Source organism: Diachasmimorpha longicaudata, chromosome 3, assembly GCF_034640455.1.
Source record: "Diachasmimorpha longicaudata isolate KC_UGA_2023 chromosome 3, iyDiaLong2, whole genome shotgun sequence".
In the NCBI taxonomy this organism is placed as follows: Eukaryota; Metazoa; Arthropoda; class Insecta; order Hymenoptera; family Braconidae; genus Diachasmimorpha; species Diachasmimorpha longicaudata.
Window position 1 is genome coordinate 9458962 of NC_087227.1, and position 17800 is coordinate 9476761.

At 39.9% G+C, this 17800-nt stretch overlaps 6 protein-coding genes across 7 annotated transcripts in view; 4 read left to right on the forward strand and 2 right to left on the reverse strand.

Moving 5' to 3' along the window:
- Nucleotides 1-120: 120 nt before the first annotated feature.
- Nucleotides 121-1618, forward strand: LOC135160753 (elongation factor 1-beta'). The gene is made up of 3 exons (XM_064117662.1): nucleotides 121-297; nucleotides 889-1298; nucleotides 1412-1618. The coding sequence occupies exons 1-3, from the start codon at nucleotides 218-220 to the stop codon at nucleotides 1564-1566; spliced, it is 645 nt and encodes a 214-aa protein (XP_063973732.1). The 5' UTR covers nucleotides 121-217; the 3' UTR covers nucleotides 1567-1618.
- Nucleotides 1619-2442: 824 nt separating this feature from the next.
- Nucleotides 2443-5285, forward strand: LOC135160756 (invertebrate-type lysozyme 3-like). Its single transcript, XM_064117667.1, has 4 exons — nucleotides 2443-2603; nucleotides 4017-4220; nucleotides 4475-4548; nucleotides 4722-5285. Exons 1-4 carry the CDS (start codon nucleotides 2552-2554, stop codon nucleotides 4857-4859), a joined length of 468 nt encoding a protein of 155 aa, XP_063973737.1. The 5' UTR covers nucleotides 2443-2551; the 3' UTR covers nucleotides 4860-5285.
- Nucleotides 5238-8103, reverse strand: LOC135160742 (nucleolar MIF4G domain-containing protein 1-like). The gene is made up of 2 exons (XM_064117642.1): nucleotides 5950-8103; nucleotides 5238-5806 (listed from the first exon to the last, which is right to left on the reverse strand). Exons 1-2 carry the CDS (start codon nucleotides 7966-7968, stop codon nucleotides 5384-5386), a joined length of 2442 nt encoding a protein of 813 aa, XP_063973712.1. The 5' UTR covers nucleotides 7969-8103; the 3' UTR covers nucleotides 5238-5383.
- A 79-nt stretch (nucleotides 8104-8182) lies between these two features.
- LOC135160744 (2',5'-phosphodiesterase 12) lies at nucleotides 8183-13988 on the reverse strand. Its single transcript, XM_064117644.1, has 6 exons — nucleotides 12901-13988; nucleotides 12664-12803; nucleotides 12156-12601; nucleotides 11941-12061; nucleotides 11524-11840; nucleotides 8183-9111 (listed from the first exon to the last, which is right to left on the reverse strand). The coding sequence occupies exons 1-5, from the start codon at nucleotides 13749-13751 to the stop codon at nucleotides 11578-11580; spliced, it is 1821 nt and encodes a 606-aa protein (XP_063973714.1). The 5' UTR covers nucleotides 13752-13988; the 3' UTR covers nucleotides 8183-9111; nucleotides 11524-11577.
- On the forward strand, nucleotides 8365-11422 carry LOC135160246 (uncharacterized). The gene is made up of 6 exons (XM_064116575.1): nucleotides 8365-8420; nucleotides 8650-8764; nucleotides 8843-8933; nucleotides 9016-9113; nucleotides 9255-9429; nucleotides 9511-11422. Exons 1-6 carry the CDS (start codon nucleotides 8365-8367, stop codon nucleotides 11298-11300), a joined length of 2325 nt encoding a protein of 774 aa, XP_063972645.1. The 3' UTR covers nucleotides 11301-11422.
- Nucleotides 13989-14390: 402 nt separating the features above from the next.
- Nucleotides 14391-17800, forward strand: part of LOC135160736 (TLD domain-containing protein 2) — a 67247-nt gene continuing 63837 nt past the window's right edge. For both annotated transcript variants that reach the window (XM_064117619.1, XM_064117622.1), the window contains exon 1: nucleotides 14391-14888. In XM_064117619.1, the coding sequence (XP_063973689.1) occupies nucleotides 14869-14888 (20 nt within the window). In that variant the 5' untranslated portion in view covers nucleotides 14391-14868. The remainder of the gene's footprint in view (nucleotides 14889-17800) is intronic.

Here is a 17800-nt window from a genome sequence, read left to right on the forward strand (position 1 = left end):
CAGGCAGCCCGCCGACTGCTGTACCGATTGAACCCCAACAGCGCCGCCAGTGGAAAGAAATGTCCCTAGACGCGAGAACCGGAACAACGTTGTGTTCCCTCTACTCGACAATTCAGAGCCTCCCGTTCTCAACTTCCCCCCTTTTCCGCTCTAAGTAGACGTGTGAGTTTCACGGGGTTTCTGATTTTTATTTATTGAAATATAAAACCATATTATAATGGCCATTGGTGATTTGAAAACCCCCCAGGGTCTCAAGGACCTCGATACTTATCTCGCCGATCGTAGCTACATCGAAGGGTAAGTTTTTATTTCGATGTTTCACGGTTATTCTGTCCCTACACGTGCTCATTCTGTCGGCATCTTGAAGGCTATTTTAGCCTGACAATTTTTATGCCCGGGTTCGGTTGCTCCTTATTGTGTTCCGGACGAATATTGTTGCGAATACATGAGCCATCAGTGCTAACCGTCAAGATCAATTATTGACGTATCGGTCCCTGAAGGTTTTGACAGATGCTAATGGGAGATGAAATGCCTTTGGGCGTCAATAGCTCGGAATTGACCGATCCAATTTTAAGACGTCGAGGCTCATTTTAACCGTTGAAAAAATATATCGAAATTAAAAAAAAAATCAGAGAATTTCACTCTGCCAGTCCCCAGTTATTCAGGGTTAAAGGCATCGAGGCCGTTCTCAATTTTCTTGCTATGCTTTTGTTTTTTTATTTGCAATGGACGCATATGTTATTACAGGAAAATAAAAATAATTGAATAAAGACTAGCAAAAGCTTCTACAGTCACAATCGTTTTTTTTGCGACAGGAATGTTCTCCCATGTTTTACATTTTGAATTCCAATTGGCATGAAAAAATTATGGAAATATTTCGTAAACCAGATATCAAGCATCCCAGGCTGATGTGGCAGTGTATGACGCTCTCGGTAAGGCCCCGACATCAAGTAACCCCCATGTTCTGAGATGGTACAACCACATCAAGTCCTGCGATCAGAAGAAACTTCCAGGAGAAAAGAAAGTTCCCGCAGTTTTGGGTGTTCAAGCTGCCAAACCAGCTGACGACGACGATGACGTTGATCTCTTTGGCTCTGATGAGGAGGAGGACGCAGAGGCTGCGAGAATCAGGGAAGAGAGACTGAAGGCATACGCCGAGAAAAAGTCCAAGAAACCCGCCCTCATCGCCAAATCCAGCATCCTCATTGATGTTAAACCCTGGGGGGATGAGACTGATCTCAAGGAAATGGAGTCTTGTGTCAGGTCTATTGAGATGGACGGTCTTGTCTGGGGAGTTTGTAAGTCATTCGGAATAGATGAATGGAGGCTGTCCAAATATATGTTAACTATTTTTGCGTCAATGCGAAGTAACAGGATAATGATGCTCATTTTTTTTATTTTTATTCAACAGCAAAATTAGTGCCAGTTGGCTATGGCATCAAGAAGCTCCAAATCCTCTGCGTCGTCGAAGATGATAAAGTATCAGTCGACGAGCTTGTGGAGAAAATTCAAGAAAATGAGGAGCACGTGCAGTCTGTGGATATCGCTGCATTCAATAAAATTTAAATGATCTACTTCGTCTTTTACCCTGGAATAAATGCGTATTAATTGTTTCTAATTTGTTGTATCAATCATTCCAATTACTCCTGACTCACTGCGCCATACGAGAGAAAATGATGATAAATCGTGCGGGTCGTTGTGGATTGATGAATAGATTGACCTGTGTCGTCTGCAGCAATTTGATAATCATGAAACATAGACTCTTCGGATTTTTCCATTTATTCAAAAGGATAAAATAATATCAGTAAAAGTTGACAACGATAGTAAACAATTTAGAAAATTATTAGTTTTAAAATTTTCGAATATGCCCGAATGAAAACTGATGGTTAGAATTGATTTCAGTTATTAATTGGAAAATCATTTCGATGAAGTCATTCGATGAGTCCATCTCTTTCATTTTCTTTTCAATGATCTTCGTCTTTTTCAGTATTTTAATCTGACCTCGAGTCAAATTCGCGACACAAATTATTAACAATCTTCAGATCCATTTAATTATGGAACACTGAAAAAGGCAATTGTTGTTGCGCATGTTCCAGTGAAAAATACGACTTTTTAACGATCATTTCTTATATAATCCTGGGTTTTTACAGATATTAATCTCCGATTTATCGAGAACAATTACACATCTCCCCAGAAATATTTATAATTACAGAATATATCCTGTTCCCACAAAAAACATTATTTCATCGACAAAGTAAGAACAGTCTGTCAGCGACAAATTTACACGTTTCATACAAAATTTCCTCAGCGTGGAGACAAAGTAATTTTTTTGTATTTATGTCCACTTGCTTCTCGTATCCAAATCCCAAATGTGTGTGCGATCCTCCCACCTGGATCTCCATGTCACTGAAGGACATCGGTATATAAGCCCGATGTCCATTGCGAACCGGTCAACACTTAGAAGAGTTGACTCCAACTGCTCGGAGCTCACTAGAATTTTTTCTCCTTTTTCAGTTGAATAATAAAAATCGCTAGACAATTAATCGGTAAGATGACGCAGAGAATAGCTCTTGTCGCTATTTTGTTAGTGTCGTGTGCTCTAGGTAAGTTTTTAAAAGTTCTTTTCAAGTGCAGATCATTGAACTTGAATTATACTGATATTCTAGTGTTTTAACGCCGAAAAGATCGTGCATTTCATTAATTGATTTAGAAAATTAAAACCAGTCGGTTTTCAATAAAATTTTTAGTTTGAATTTTTTGCTGTTTTTTTTTCCATTCAAGTGACATCTCGTGTAGTAAATTTATGATATTATTATGGTCATTTCAAGGACTCACAATATAATTGAAATGGATAATTACGTAGATTTTATTTATTGAGTGGAAATATTAAAATCGTTTGTCTTTGAATTGAATATAAATTCAATTTTTTTCCTGGGATTTTTTTTCAATTCATATGACATCGCGTGTAACAAATTTATAATTTTCATTTGGTCGTCTCAAGGCCGTCCGGAATAATAGATCCGTACAATTACGTGGAATTAATTATTTATTTAAAACATAAAACTATTCATCTTTGGATTAAATTCTAAACTCGATTTTCTCTCTGAGATTTCTGTTTTTAATTCAAGTGGCATCTTCTGTACTAAATTTGTAATTTTAATGAGATCGTTTCAAGGCCTCAGATAATAATAAAAGCATCTAATTATAAGCTTATTTATGTAGGGCATTTACGTCTCTTCGTTGTGAATGAAATTCCAAAATAAAAACTTTTTACGAGAATTTTTTCATAAATTCATCTCACATAATAAATTTTCCAAGTTTAATTCAACATTCCGGAATGTGGGTGGGCGTAAAAGTGCGTCATCCGCGCGTACACCTTGACCCTGTCATCCATAAATGTTCTTGAACAAAGGACACTCAGGATCGCGATTGGGACTGCCGGAGGGATCCGGTTCCTTCGAGAATACATCTATTACTATTCCCAATTTGCCCTCGAGGCAGTCTACAAGTTCAGGAGTATCTTGTTCCGCGGGGTGATGGCGATCGGCGATTCTTCTTCCTTTTATCTAACGAAAAAAACTCTGCCCTGAAGAGAAACAGTTATGCAAAAGCGGTCTACAAGTTTTTCTGCCTCAGACAAAGTTCTAAAATAACTCAAATTTTATCGAGTGGCTGAAGACTTATTGAACGCCGAAATAACCGCCAGAAGAACGAAAAAAGGTGTAGAGATTAGAGGATCGGAATGTTGGCGATTTGGAAGGAAATCACGTTCGCGATTTTTTTCCTTTTGCAGAGATCAATGAGCTGTGATAGAAGAATTTTAACAGGAGGAAAAAATCTCAGAGTAGAATCTTATTATCCTTTTGTCTTGGTATTGGGTGGAATACATTTGAATTTCATTTCCTTCTGACATTCCGCTTGTGATGAATGGAAATATTTTTTTGGATGGGAGAAATTGTTATTTAGTTGTTAGTTTTAATGAAACTCTAAAAATAAAGGAAATTAACGTTTCTTAGCTCAGGATACCCCAAAAGCAAGTGCAGGGGCGAGTCAAAAGATCAGTCAAACATGCTTTGGCTGCATGTGCGAGGCAGCCTCTGGTTGTGACACGACTTCAGGATGCACAGGTGATGTCTGCGGACCCTTCCGCATCACCTGGGCCTACTGGGCTGACTCTGGTAAACCCACCCTCAACGGCGAGGCTGCTACTGCCCCCGGAGGTGCGTAATCAACGGAATTAACAGTTTAATTCAGACTCTTATCGATAAAGACATTCAGACTGTTCGTGAAAAATTTCTCCAAATCCAAGGAAGATGACTAAAATTTCATTATGATCTTTTTTGTAAGATATTTCGCAAGATAGACAAAAGAAAAACTGGTCAATCGTCAAAGTTGACTCCAGTTTTATCGATTCGCTATCGAACTCTTCACAGAATTGATCGATCATTTAGAACTATTTCCCTTTATGATTCAGCTTGGACTCGATGTGTCAACGATGCATTCTGCGCCTCTAAAGCCGTTCAAGGGTACATGGACCAGTACGCACAGGTGAGATTAGTTTCAATGTTATTGTCATTGTTTAATTCAATAAGTTGTCCTAGTGTTGAATTGAAAAATTTTCACGCAGTTACTCCTGAACTAGATATATCAGGATTAATTTTCTGCCACTATAGTACAACAGAATGAATAAAGCTGGTGCTTTAATTTCAATTCTTTCCTAGGATTGCAACGGCGATGGTGTGATAAATTGCGACGACTACGTCCGAATTCACCGCTTCGGAGGATACGGATGTTCCGGACAACTCGACGCCAAATACGAGAACACGTACAAAAATTGTGTCAAAAAGTTTGGCCTTTAAACTCCAGCATTCCATAAAAATTACGTCAACTTGCCGCGAGATGTAATCGATAAAATCTTCAATCATAAATACTCGTAATTAAGTGATCAACTCTTCATCAGGGATAGATAAACAAGATAATTTTTTATAAAGTACCAACATTGTCGTGAATTTATAGAAGTTGGGGCTCGTGTGGGCGTGAAGGGAACACCTTGTACCGCCTGATTCAATCGGTGAAATTTAGGATACGATACTACAAGGATCCGGTTTGGGTGGAGTGTGTGGGTGTCTGTTGCTATTTTCGTATTTCCGAATGAGAGACTTCTGTTCTCTATAAGGTGTCTAATTTAGTTTTTAAAGAATTTAAAATTCTTTTGACGTTATTAAAAATTCTGCAAGTGCCTTTTTAAATAAAACTTTGTTTTTTCTATAAAATGAAAATAACAATTTTCTTTTCTCCAATGAAACATGTCATTGAAGTAACTAAATCAACCATGACTTCATATCAACACATTCTATTATAAAAATATGTCCTCTGAATTGATTCAGAGAGTTGTTCTCATGCCACGAGATAGAAGAATTTTATCCACTAACCCGGCCCGGCTCGTCAGCCTCTCCAATTGCTCCCCAGAAAGCGGTTTCTCACTTGCATTTTTCAGCATAAAATGGCTGATGAAGAGCCTCAGTCCTTCCCTGAACGTCTGCAACTGAGTCGGGACCGAAATCCGTTGGAACACCTGGAGGCACTCCTCGTCGTTCTCATGGAGAAGTAAACACAGCATTATTTGTCTTATCAGTCTCAAGGTGGGCTTGTCCAGTTCTCCAAACTCCACGACTTTTAGAACCGACAGTGGGAGGCCTTTTTCCAGGAACAGATGGCTCAAGAATTTTGCTAGATTCCTCAACTGAATGTTTGAATAGTCATCCAAGGCCTTCAATTTATCCCACAGTGAATATTGTAACGTCATCTGTATAAAGAAAAATATCACTTTGTCAATTTAAATATCCTTCGATGTATTAACTTAATTTATTTTAATATAGTTAAAATTATCGAAGGGCATAAATTAATTTGAACGAAGAAAAATAAACGATCAATCGTGATATTACTGACCTGATTTTTCCTGTCGAAATCGCAGAACTTCTGCGCTAGGACAGCATAATAAGGATTGAAAACCTTCTCCTGCAGGCAGCAGTCCATAAGAACGTGAATAATCTCCCTCGCCTGTTGATCCTTGAGCCCCAAATGATGGATCTTCTCAAAAGCGTCCATATAATCTTCAGCCGTCATCAAAATACAAAAGATATTTCTCCTGACATCAGTGTTCATCCTCTGCTTCCTGGCGAGATCCAGAATTTTTTGGCTGTACATAGTTTCCCCAGAACTACTTTTAAGCTTAGACTTCGTCGAGTCAAGATTTCCCGTCCAGGCAGATCCCACAATCCACCACTTGCCCCTCTCATCCACCTTCAGAAGATCGTCGAGAGAGATATTAAATTGAGTAACAACGTTTCCCTTTCTCAAAAAAGTCTTGAGAAGTTTCTTCAGATGCTCCACGTGCGAAGGATCGTACTGGGGAATTTTGTTCATATTATTATTTTTAATTGCTAACAAAATGTCCAGCATGAACTGAATCCTGGAGTTGGATGATTTAACCGCTGCAGCCTTCTGCTGGAGCTTGACGACTAGTTCCTTGAGGGCCAGAGGGTCGTCCTTCCTCAGCAGAAAGCCCACAGTCTTTAGGACTATTAGAATGAGTTCGATCTCCTTCTCCGTGAACTTCTCAGCTAGTTTCTCCAGCACTTCGTACAATAATTTGCATCCAAAGACTTTGAAATTGTAGAGATGAGATATCATGAGAATCACGTTGTCCAGCTGTTTGTCTTCCACCTCTTGATGTGTCCCCATCAACTCGTCAAACTTTCTGATCAACGACAGCAGAAAGTGGGCTCCCACCTCGGTGCCCACGTTTGCATGGAGAATTGCTATCAGCATCATGTGCTCGGCGATGAGGCGGTCTGGGGTTATTACTGGGGATACGATTGACTCTGTCATCAGCTTGAAGAGGACCTCGTTCATGTTGTTTCTGCTGTTTGACATGTAGAGCTGATCAATTTCGTTGGAGATCGTGTGCATGTTGTGCTCGGCCAGACGATTTATGAGACCCTTAAGCTGCTTGTGGAGTCGCTGTATCTTCTCTTTTTCCTCGAGAGACTGCTCCAGGTTCTTCAAACGCGCTGCTGGGGGGATGTATTTCTCCGTTGTGGGGAGAATATTTCCGGATTTGTCCCGTTTCCGACCGTAAATATCTTCCCATTGGGAATTAGCAGAGGTTTTTGGGGAGGAGCTGTCGTCCTCATCCTCAACTTCATCATTATCCTCAACTTCATCGTCATCTTCGTCAACTACTTCTCTTGACGATCCGTTCGATTTGGCTTCAGAATTTATTCCCTCATCATCATCATCATCATCATCATCATCATCACCATCGGAATCTGAATGTTCGTCGTCAGAAGCTCCGATTTCTTCATCAGAATCCAGAGATTGTTCTTCCATTTCACTTTCTGAATGTAGATCATCATCAGGGGATTCTTTCGATGTTTTCGCTTTCTCTTTACCTGTCACCATAGCTAGATCCTCTTCGAAATCCGAGTCTGCGTCCTCGCCCAGCATTTGCTTCTCGGTTTCAACAGCTAATTTTCTGTCCTCATCGTTGCAAAAGTCCAGCAAATAGTCCAGTCCATCCACGGCGAATGACTTCGGGGTGCTTTTGCTCTTGCGTTTGTTGAGTTTCAACTTCTTCTCCATCTGATGGATCATCCGATCCTCCTCTTCATTGTCTCTCAACAACTGATTTTTTCGCTTCTTCACGTTTTCCAGGGCAATCCTCTGGTGTTTTTTCTCCTTCTCCTGCTGGAGTCTGATGTTATCGATATTTTTTGGGGCTTTAACCGCTGGAGGATCATCTTCGGTGGCCTCAGGCTTTCGGACAAATTGCCCTGGCACCCGCTTCTTCTGTCCGTGATACTGGGCTCGGTGGATCTTCTTTTCTTTACGTTTCTCCTTTCGTTTCTCTTTACGAGTTTTGTGGATCACGGGCTTTTTGACTTTACTCGATTTCCGGGACTTCATGATTTATTTATTCATTTTTCACTTTATGTATTTAACTGTGGATTTGATGAACTGCGGGACTTCGTGAAATATTTTAACCTCAAATGTCAACAACATGTGGGACAACGTGCGATTGCGGAGCGCATGCGCCGGTCTCGTTACCTTGCGCGAAATATGAATGACCTTTTTGGTTTCTTTCTCTTTTGTTTTGGTTCTCAATTATTTCAACATAGAGTTTAATTTTTTTTTATGTTTTTAATTGCTTTACAAAAAAAAAAATACATTGGGAAATAAACCATAAGCAGCTTGAATTTTGGTATACAAAACTTAAAATTGAAGGATGATAGAAATTCCTCTCGATGAAATGACAGTTGAAAAATTTTCCAATCGATTTTTGACAGCACATTTTTTTTGATAATGATAATTGGAGAGATAAATAAAGCGCAACACTCTGAGATAAAATTTTCTCAGACGTAAACTCTTAAAATGCCTTAGATTGGTATGACTCACCTCCGATTGCTCTACATTCACTTAAAATAGTAAGAAATACTACGAAAAACGCGGAAATACCATTTTTGTAATCCGGAAAACGGTTTAAAAGGTCACAGAAAACCCCCGATTCGTCTTATAATTGACCACTTCCTCAATAATCATTAATTAAGAGGAATTTTAGCTGACTTGGCTTGTTAATCGACGGCATAGACATTTTGAATCGAGTACTAGTGGGCCGATTCTGAAATCGGTGGAATCATGTGAACAGTCCAGTAAAGGGTTCACAAAAAAAATCGCGTTTCTCAAAATTTATCAAATTATCAAAGTAAATTTCTCGGATCTCCACGAAGTTTCTTGTCTATTCGCCACTCAGACCCTAAATGATCGATCATTCCTCTTACAGAATGACGTATATTCATTTATTGTTCGCGACTTGTGCGTCTGTTACCATTTTATTGTTCTGACAATGATTAAATCCACGCAATTTGTCATAGGCACTTCATTGCCGTTATTATTCGCTTCATATGGCTGCACTAGATTAAATAAAAACAGAGAGTGGCGTGGATAATTTTTTAGTTGCTCTCGAGCTCTCCAGGACAATAATGAAGTGCGTTTGGAGCATCGGTTCTGTTTGTTGTATTTTGGCAGTGGTTTACCTCCAGGGAATTGACGCTGTAAGCACATTGTTTGAAATAATCTGTCAATAACAATATTAAACATTCAACGAATTTAACATTGCATATAACCAGATCAATGCATTGCTCGACTGAATGGATAAATATTTATTGGATGAATGTTGTTATCTATTATTGCAGTACTATCCAGGATGCATTGCACATTTCAGCGGACTCTTGGAATACCCCCATGATTGTTCAAAATTTATACAGTGTGATAATGGAAGAACATTCATAATGAATTGCGGTCCAGGAACTGTGTTCAATCCCCACCTACGAGTTTGCGATTGGCCTTACAACGTTCCTGGTTGCGGTGGTAATTATTTTAGGACGATTTTTCATTCGATTCTGTTAGTTTCTGCAATGTCATTCGGTCATGTGCTTTTGTGACTTTCAGGGGTGATACATCCCGAACCAAAGCCTTGGCACGAACACGACGATTCGTGTTGGCCTGGACACATACCGAAACCCACGGAACCGCCAGAAGAACACAAACCAGAGCATCCAAAGTATCCTGAGGAGCCTGAACCTGAAGAACCGGAACATAAACCTGAGAAACCTGAGCATAAGCCAGAGAAACCTGAACATAAACCAGAGAAACCTGAGCATAAGCCAGAGAGACCTGAACATAAACCAGAGAAACCTGAACATAAACCAGAGAAACCTGAGCATAAACCAGAGAAACCTGAACATAAACCAGAGAAGCCTAAACCTAAGCCAGAAAAACCGAAACATAAACCAGAGAAACCTGAACATAAACCCGAGAAACCTAAACATAAACCAGAGAAACCTAAACATAAACCAGAGAAGCCTAAACACAAACCAGAAAAACCGGAACATAAACCAGAGAAACCTAAACATAAACCCGAAAAACCTAAGCATAAACCAGAAAAGCCTGAACATAAACCAGAAAAACCTATGCATAAACCAGAAAAACCTACACATAAACCCGAAGAACCTGCACACAAACCAGAGGAACCCCACCCTGAATACCCTGATGAAGATGAGCCTGAAGAGCCTGGCCAGGAGCCTGAGGAGCCCGAAGAGCCTGGCCAGGAGCCTGAGGAGCCCGAAGAGCCTGGCCAGGAGCCTGAGGAGCCCGAAGAGCCTGGCCAGGAGCCTGAAGAGCCCGAAGAGCCTGGCCAAGAGCCTGAAGAGCCCGAAGAGCCTGGCCAGGAGCCTGAAGAGCCCGAAGAGCCTGACCAGGAGCCTGAAGAACCTGAATACGAACCAGAAGAGCCTGACCAAGAGCCTGAAGAGCCCGAAGAGCCTGACCAAGAGCCTGAAGAACCCGAAGAGCCTCATCAAGAGCCCGAAGAGCCCCAAGAGCCTCATCAAGAGCCCGAAGAGCCTGAATACGAACCAGAAGAGCCTGACCAGGAGCCTGAAGAGCCCGAGTACGAACCCGAAGAGCCTGAAGAGCCCGAGCATGAACCAGAGGAGCCCGAGTACGAACCCGAAGAACCTGAAGAGCCCGAATACGAACCGGAAGAGCCTGACCAAGAGCCTGAAGAGCCCGAAGAACCTGAACAAGAGCATGAAGAACCCGAATATGAGCCTGAAGAACCTGAACACGAACCGGAAGAACCAGAATATGAGCCTGAAGAACCCGAACACGAGCCTGAAGAGCCAGAACATGAGCCAGAATATCCTGAGCATGAACCCAAGGAACCTGAACATGAAACGAAAAAACCTGAGCATAAACCCAAGAAACCGGAACATAAGCCCAAAAAACCTGATCATAAACCTAAAAAACCAGAACATAAGCCTAAAAAACCTGAACATAAACCGAAAAAACCCGAACATATGCCCAAGAAACCTGAACATAAACCGAAAAAACCTGAGAAACCAGAGCATAAACCCAAAAAACCCGAACATAAACCCAAAAAACCAGAACATAAACCGGAAAAACCCGAACATCCGAACAAGGAAAAACCACAAAAACCTGAACATCCACATAAGCCTGAGAAACCTGAACCCCCCATCAAACATAAACCAAAACATCCTAAATATCCACCTCAACATGAACCACATTACTCCCAAGAGCACGAATCAGATTCTTCCGAGGAACATAATCCAGAGTATCTTGACCATCACGAATCCGTAGCTGGAGACATTTCATTTGAGCCCGAAAATCTGCCCCAACGTAGGAAAGGGAAAATCGATTACAGTATCTTCGACTATTAGTTTAGTTCGGTTAATGCAAACGTAATATAAGTTTCCACATTATTGTTACTTTTATAGAGAAAGATTGTACAGTAGAAAACATCAGGATAAAGAATAAACACTCCATTGGAAATGCAAAAAAATGGAGTCTCATGGGTAATAAAATTTCATTTCTCTTCCCAAGAGTCTCAGAATTATTTTTTTTAATTTTATGGTGGAAAAAATTGTCGAAATGTGTACATACCTTTAGAATAAAACTATCCTCATTATGTACAGAATTGTTGGATACACAACCTCATTATGAGGTCCATCTAAGGTCAGCACAAATAGCCACATGATCACTGGGAAACACAATAGAAGGAATTGCCCCGTGCAACGAGAGCTCTTCTTTACTGGGCATTGGAACCACCTGTGTCACTTCAAGTTTATCCGTCTGGTAGAAAATGTAATCCAGGCAATCAGCAAATTCGACGGTAAAATTTGTGTATTCTGGAGTTCCACAGGCACTTCCCAGGGACAAATCGTGGGAGAGAGATACGTTTTCGATTATCTGCTCAGGATCTGCAACGAATTTTTCATTAGTAAAAGTCGGGGGGATAAAAAAGAAATATTTCGAGAGAACTAATAGCCAGGAATTTATTAATTTAATTTATTTACTCACTTGACTTCCAATTAAAGTGATCCTCAGGAATATATTTTTTCGTCATCAATTCGTAAATGGCGTCACCAGGACTACTATTGAAGTCTCCACTGAGAATTAATATTACATTTTTGTCTGGATGCTAAAATTCAATTAATCAATCAGAATTAATTACTGAGAATTGAATAGAATTGCGGATGAATTTAATTCATTTCTGGAGGTAAGGGATTCCTCACCATTTTTTTCGTGAATTCAACGGTATTTTGACACTCTGTCAGTGCGAAATAACCCTGCAACAGCCTTATATGATCGGCATCGGGATGAAAATACAAATGTGTGTTTCCTACGACCAAAATTTCGTCTGGATTATCCCTAGATTGTAACGTAACGATCAACAGAGAAGTATTTCGATCTAAAAATCGTTGCCTCGTGTTTTCATTCTGTACTTGAGCCCAAACTCTTTTGAAGGATTCATTCAAATCGACATTTTTGCTCATGATGGCGCACTTATTGTCTAAAAGTTGGAAGCGGTTTTGGTCGTAGAACACGGCCAGTCCCTCAGCTGTGTCTCCCTTCGCAGCGAATATTCCGTTGTAATTCACGGAAGCTAGGGCTGAGACTATGTCTTTCTCATAGACCTTTTTGTCGACCTCTTGCAGACATAGAATGTCTGACTTGTATCCTAGACGGGACAAGAACATAATTGAACTGAATGTGCGGTTAATAATTTTGACTTTCACTTACCTATCAATTCTTTAACTATCAACAACTTTCGATAATCAATTGCTAAGGCATATGGGGGGCAGTACGGGAACAAAACCGTTCGGGAGTAGTCTGAGTCTGCATAAGTGTCCGCTAAAATATTGTATGACGTTATCCTGAAACTGAAAAATAACCAAAGGTCTATTTCATAACCATTCAGTCAATACAATGATTTTCATTAATAATAGTACTAATTAAGTAATAAAAAATGGAACCTACTCTTTTCCGGACAATTTATTCTTCGTAAACTGTTGCCTAATTTCAAAGGGACAGGCTCCAGGTCCCGCCTCGACAGTGGATTTTCCCTCGACCTGAACCTCAGGTCCCAGTTGATTCTCATTTCCAGGAACACAGGAAAGTCTTAATCTGCAACCAATGTCCTCACTCCTAGGCACATAAATGAATCCTTCACCAATGATCTCCCAGGATTCTGCCTCTTTCTTCAAGTTATCGCTTTTCGGTATTCGACTCCTGTACCACCTGAACCTGGAGTGAGATTTATCTGTGTACATGGCATCGAAGGTTGAAGGATAAACTGGAAATCCAGCGAGAATGCAGGTAGGCAGCTCGATGTCAGTGACCCAAGGAGCATTGAACTTGATGACGTATTTTTCATCGAAAATCATGAGAAAGAGATCCCGGGGGTCTGCGATGAGCCTGGAACAGGGCATCTCCCACTCGACTTTATTTTCACCCTTCAGTAACATTATTTTTCCCTCCTCCACGTTGTCCCTCGTCTCCAACGGCTCCTGAGTCTTTCTCGATCTTTTCTTCTTTTTCTTATCCAGAACCTTACCCAGGTTAGTGTCAACTCTCTTGAGGAAGACGTCCACATTCTCGTTCACTCGTCGAGACAGGTTGAACTGTCTGTCGACATTCAGGTCTGCCTGGGTGTACCTGAAGGTGAAGTTGAATGTCTCGTCGCCTTCCACATGCCACAAGTAGGCCTCGTGCATCTTGAATACCGATTTGAAGGAGTATCTGCGAATGTGAGAGGCTTTGATGGGCTTCAACAGAGAGGTTAGGTACTTGGGTTTACAACAGTTCGAGAGAATCAACGCACTTGTCATCGTCTCTTTGCAGTATCGATAATGTTCGGACTTTAATCTTTAAAGAGTTGCTTGAAATTCATCTTTTCCTGGATTCAACACAATTTTTCCACTATCCTGAACGACTTTATGTCGCGATATTTCCAAACCGACAGCGGTTTGTGATCACACATGGAATGGTTTTTATCGGTATATTTTTTCATATGGATTACATTTTTTTATCATTGTTTATCACCTATTTAAAAATGACTATTAAAAATTACATTATTCAAATAATTTTTCATATCGATCTTTCCAATATCGATATTTCTAGACTGAACCGATTTGTATCGATATATTTTTTTACGGTTAATATTTAATTATTAACTATTTAACAATTAAATTAATTCATTATTTTTTCAATTCTGTAAAATACCATTGGCAGGTAAGATATTTCCATGCTCAATATCGATAAGCCCTATCGACTGTTGCTCACACCCACAGCAATCGATTCTCGCACACTTCGATCTCCTCCTATCGACAGACCCCAGTTCAACGTTACCCCACGCCTCCACCAGACGGCGCCACAGTCTGAGAAACGTGAAAATGGAGGTGAATTACCTTAAGAGTCCCCTGAGGAGCCCGAGGACGTCAACAATCGATGACAGTCGTAACGTGCTGCATTCTCGTCGACTTTTGACTCTCCAAGCTCCGAAAATTCACCAATCAATCGCACAAAGCGCATAATCCCTGAATCTCGAGTGCTGTCTGTTCCGCACGCGTCGCCAACCCCGCGGGCCCCCCTCGCCAATCAGTAGCCGGGAAACAGCTGCTGAGCCGACAATTATCATTGAAAAGTATTTACCAAGAATTGTGTTTATTATTTTTCATCGTCTCCAAGAGTCAAGTAAAATTGGCGCGCGCACGCCGTTTTGTTTCCTGCCACCTGTGCTTGTGTGCTTGTGTCTGTGCATCGCCGGGTTGTTAACGCCAATGTCGAGACATTTGAACGTTCCAGTGAATAGTTTATAATTTTTGTGCTGAAGCATTATCGCTGCACGTGCAGCGGTGTCATCCCATGGACTTGATTTTCACGTGAATATTCAGAAAACAGTCACGCTACTGCCGAGGAGAGAAGGCCAAGACCCACTCGGAGCGAATGGCTGACCCAGGAAAAATGTAAGTTCATTCATTTATTCTCTCGCTAATTCCCTGAGTAAGTTTTTCATCACGAAAGTCCTCCAACATTTGATCTCTGGCTTATTCTGTTCACCTTCGGGGTGGTCTATCCTCTGCTGACGTACGCAGGGGAGGTCGCACGTTTGACCCAATAAAAAATTTTTCCATTATTTCGGGGAAGAAAGTGCAGGAAAATTTAGGAAATGCAGTGCTTGGTTTTTTGGAAGGATTTTCATTGCATTTGGAATCATTTATTCGTTAATCCTGTATCGTTAACTTTGCAGATGAGTTGTAACAAGATTGCGACATTATCGACTCGTTGTGCTGCTTTAATTAATGGGGGTTTTATTGCTGTCTTTTAAGGATCAATGAATGCCTCATTTTTACTGTCGTCCGCCTTGGGCACTTTGATATGGATTTTTTTTTCTCGCTTTGTTTAATGTTTGAGGAGTGGAAATGGAAGGCTGTGGAGTGACGTTCGGGAGAATCGATAATCCAGATAGAGCCCGAACAATTCGCAGATTGACACAGTATTTTTCTTGTTGATTTTTTTTTTTCAAACAGATGGAGAAAAATCGATATGCCAGGGTAGAGTTTAAAGGAGAAAAAACGTATTCCAAATGGTAATGGATTATTCGGAATTGAGAGAGTTCGCGGCAATTGACTCCAATTGGCACATGGGAGAGGTTTTTTTCATTGGTTGATCTTTTTTTTAGTTGGGGGGAATTTTTTTATTAAAAATCTAAAGAATCCAATAAAACGTGGTATGGTTTTTGTGAAAACCGCAATAACTTCAAGGGATTTTTTCTGCAATCCAGAAATCTGGTGGAAATTTAATTGAATATTCTGTGTCAACTGACTGAATTTCAATTAAACAAAAATTGTTTATTGCTTGAATCGAACAGGCTCTCACCAAAAAAGGAAATTCGTTTGTAAGTTCTTTTGGGAAAATCCATACTAAAGATAAAGACCGGATGATTCGCAAATTGCAGACTTTTTATTGCCAAATTTTTTTTCAAGCAAACGGGGAAAATCGATGGGCCGAGTAAATTTTAGAGCGGAAAAAAACGAATTCCCGATGGTAATGAATTATTCGAAACTCAGGGAGTTTCCGGTAATTGACTCCAATTCGTTTTTTATTGCTTGCGAATTTTTTTTTAACCGGAGAGAATTTTTGACTGCAAATTTAAAACATTCAATAAAAGATGTCATGGTCTTACCAAATACCACAATATTTGTGGGGAATTTTCTCGGAAATGCAAAAACCTTATAAAAAATTCAATGAAGAATTCTGTGGTGAAGTGCACAATAAAAAATTCAGAGCGGATTTCGAGTTTAAGTCTGCAACAAAAGGCATAAAAACAAATTCAGACAGATTTTGGTGCGGATGTACGAATATTCATTTAGGAGTTGAGTATTGACTGGAATGAAAATTTATATCGTCATTGAGTCACCGCAGACATAACAATCACTATAATATATTATTATAATTAGAATAATAATCAGTCAAATTTGATGAGACAAACCCAGCCGTCTAAAATTCGCTCCATTCACCCTTTACTTCCGTTTTACCCCACCGTCTGCTAAACAAAGAATAAGCGAATATTGATAATCAGCAAGAATAATTGATTAGCTTATTAGGAAAGACAATATTATTGAAAGGCGAAATAATTGGAAAATTTAGTTTCTCGACTATTGTGCCAATTACTTCAAGATTTTAGTTCACCCTCAGTCACTCGGGGCTAGAAAAATAAATAAATAAATAAAATGTCCACAAAATGGAGGAAAAACAAATCGCACGAGGTTTCGAGTTCTCGAGGCACTCCTCTTCAGGTGTAAGATATACTTATATCCTACAAATGAAATGTCACGGAAATGATAATTGTACAAAAGAAGAGGCCATTGCGGGGGTCAGTACTGGGTGAGGGGGCCTACTGTAGCGTGTTTATCATTGTGCAATTATGATATTTCGTTGACATTTAATTTCTAAGGTACGAGTTGTATAATGTACTTGAGGAGGAGTGCCTCGAGCACTTGAAATGTCGTACGATTTCTTTTTCTTTCGGCTCACAAAGTTTTTATTTAATTATCTAAATAATCAGGATGGATTTAATCAGTAAATTTTTATGTATTTCCTTCAAATTTTTCCAAATTCATTCATTCATTTGCTTCGCAAATAAATTTTCCGTCCTATCAGAATTTTTTGAAAGTTCTTACTTTATAATATTTTCATCGTAATAAATACTTCGATTAATATCACCCCTTTCATCACGGTTATCACTTGACACGAGATGATGCGAGGGCAAGGTCAGACATAGTGTCTTTGCGCAATACAGAACGTTGGAACGTTGCGGTGTGGATTCAAGACGTATCAAACAGTATTGTTTCGTGTATACAGATGTCCGGGGAATAATCAGAACTATGTTGGGCCATCGATTGGATGTGGGTTATAGGGTGGAGTGTAGTGTAAAGCCTTAGGCAGAGCCCAGTTACAAATTATTCACCCAAAGGCAAGTGCACTGGGGAGCACTGGTTAGGCCTAACTATTGCATAGATATAATGCTGGCACGATTATTTTTTACCTCTAGTTTCTCGTATTTTTTCTTATACATAGTTGAGGTATTCCCGAGACACTGACAGTTGCTGGTTGCTTATCTAGTGGTGATGGGTACCCTGGATACATGAATGTATTGTTTATACAACATGCAGTGGATGTACGAGGACATGAAAGTATTTTTAAGACTTAAAATGTGGATTTTATGGTATTTGTTGAAAGAAAATTGCAAGTTCAAGGAAATTATTTGGAAGGCATATTTCAAGGTCAGGAGTAACTGGGCATTTAAATTGATTAGACGTTATTTGCGTCAACTGAATTTGTCTCACACTGAATATTATTATTATTGCCCAGAAGC

What these genes read in the sequence shown, in the direction of transcription:
- LOC135160753 (XM_064117662.1), top strand. Translation starts at nt 218, where the DNA reads ATGGCCATTGGTGATTTGAAAACCCCCCAGGGTCTCAAGGACCTCGAT. An exon ending in GATCGTAGCTACATCGAAGG is followed by an intron (nt 298 to 888) that starts GTAAGTTTTTAT and finishes TTCGTAAACCAG; the next exon opens with ATATCAAGCATCCCAGGCTG. An exon ending in CGGTCTTGTCTGGGGAGTTT is followed by an intron (nt 1,299 to 1,411) that starts GTAAGTCATTCG and finishes TTTATTCAACAG; the next exon opens with CAAAATTAGTGCCAGTTGGC.
- LOC135160756 (XM_064117667.1), top strand. Translation starts at nt 2,552, where the DNA reads ATGACGCAGAGAATAGCTCTTGTCGCTATTTTGTTAGTGTCGTGTGCT. An exon ending in GGCTGCTACTGCCCCCGGAG is followed by an intron (nt 4,221 to 4,474) that starts GTGCGTAATCAA and finishes TTTATGATTCAG; the next exon opens with CTTGGACTCGATGTGTCAAC. An exon ending in ACATGGACCAGTACGCACAG is followed by an intron (nt 4,549 to 4,721) that starts GTGAGATTAGTT and finishes ATTCTTTCCTAG; the next exon opens with GATTGCAACGGCGATGGTGT.
- LOC135160742 (XM_064117642.1), bottom strand. Translation starts at nt 7,968, where the DNA reads ATGAAGTCCCGGAAATCGAGTAAAGTCAAAAAGCCCGTGATCCACAAA. An exon ending in ATTTCGACAGGAAAAATCAG is followed by an intron (nt 5,807 to 5,949) that starts GTCAGTAATATC and finishes TTCTTTATACAG; the next exon opens with ATGACGTTACAATATTCACT.
- LOC135160246 (XM_064116575.1), top strand. Translation starts at nt 8,365, where the DNA reads ATGATAATTGGAGAGATAAATAAAGCGCAACACTCTGAGATAAAATTT. An exon ending in AAATTTATCAAATTATCAAA is followed by an intron (nt 8,765 to 8,842) that starts GTAAATTTCTCG and finishes TTCCTCTTACAG; the next exon opens with AATGACGTATATTCATTTAT. An exon ending in ATCCACGCAATTTGTCATAG is followed by an intron (nt 8,934 to 9,015) that starts GCACTTCATTGC and finishes ATAATTTTTTAG; the next exon opens with TTGCTCTCGAGCTCTCCAGG.
- LOC135160744 (XM_064117644.1), bottom strand. Translation starts at nt 13,751, where the DNA reads ATGACAAGTGCGTTGATTCTCTCGAACTGTTGTAAACCCAAGTACCTA. An exon ending in AATAAATTGTCCGGAAAAGA is followed by an intron (nt 12,804 to 12,900) that starts GTAGGTTCCATT and finishes GTTATTTTTCAG; the next exon opens with TTTCAGGATAACGTCATACA. An exon ending in TCACTTTAATTGGAAGTCAA is followed by an intron (nt 11,841 to 11,940) that starts GTGAGTAAATAA and finishes AATTCGTTGCAG; the next exon opens with ATCCTGAGCAGATAATCGAA.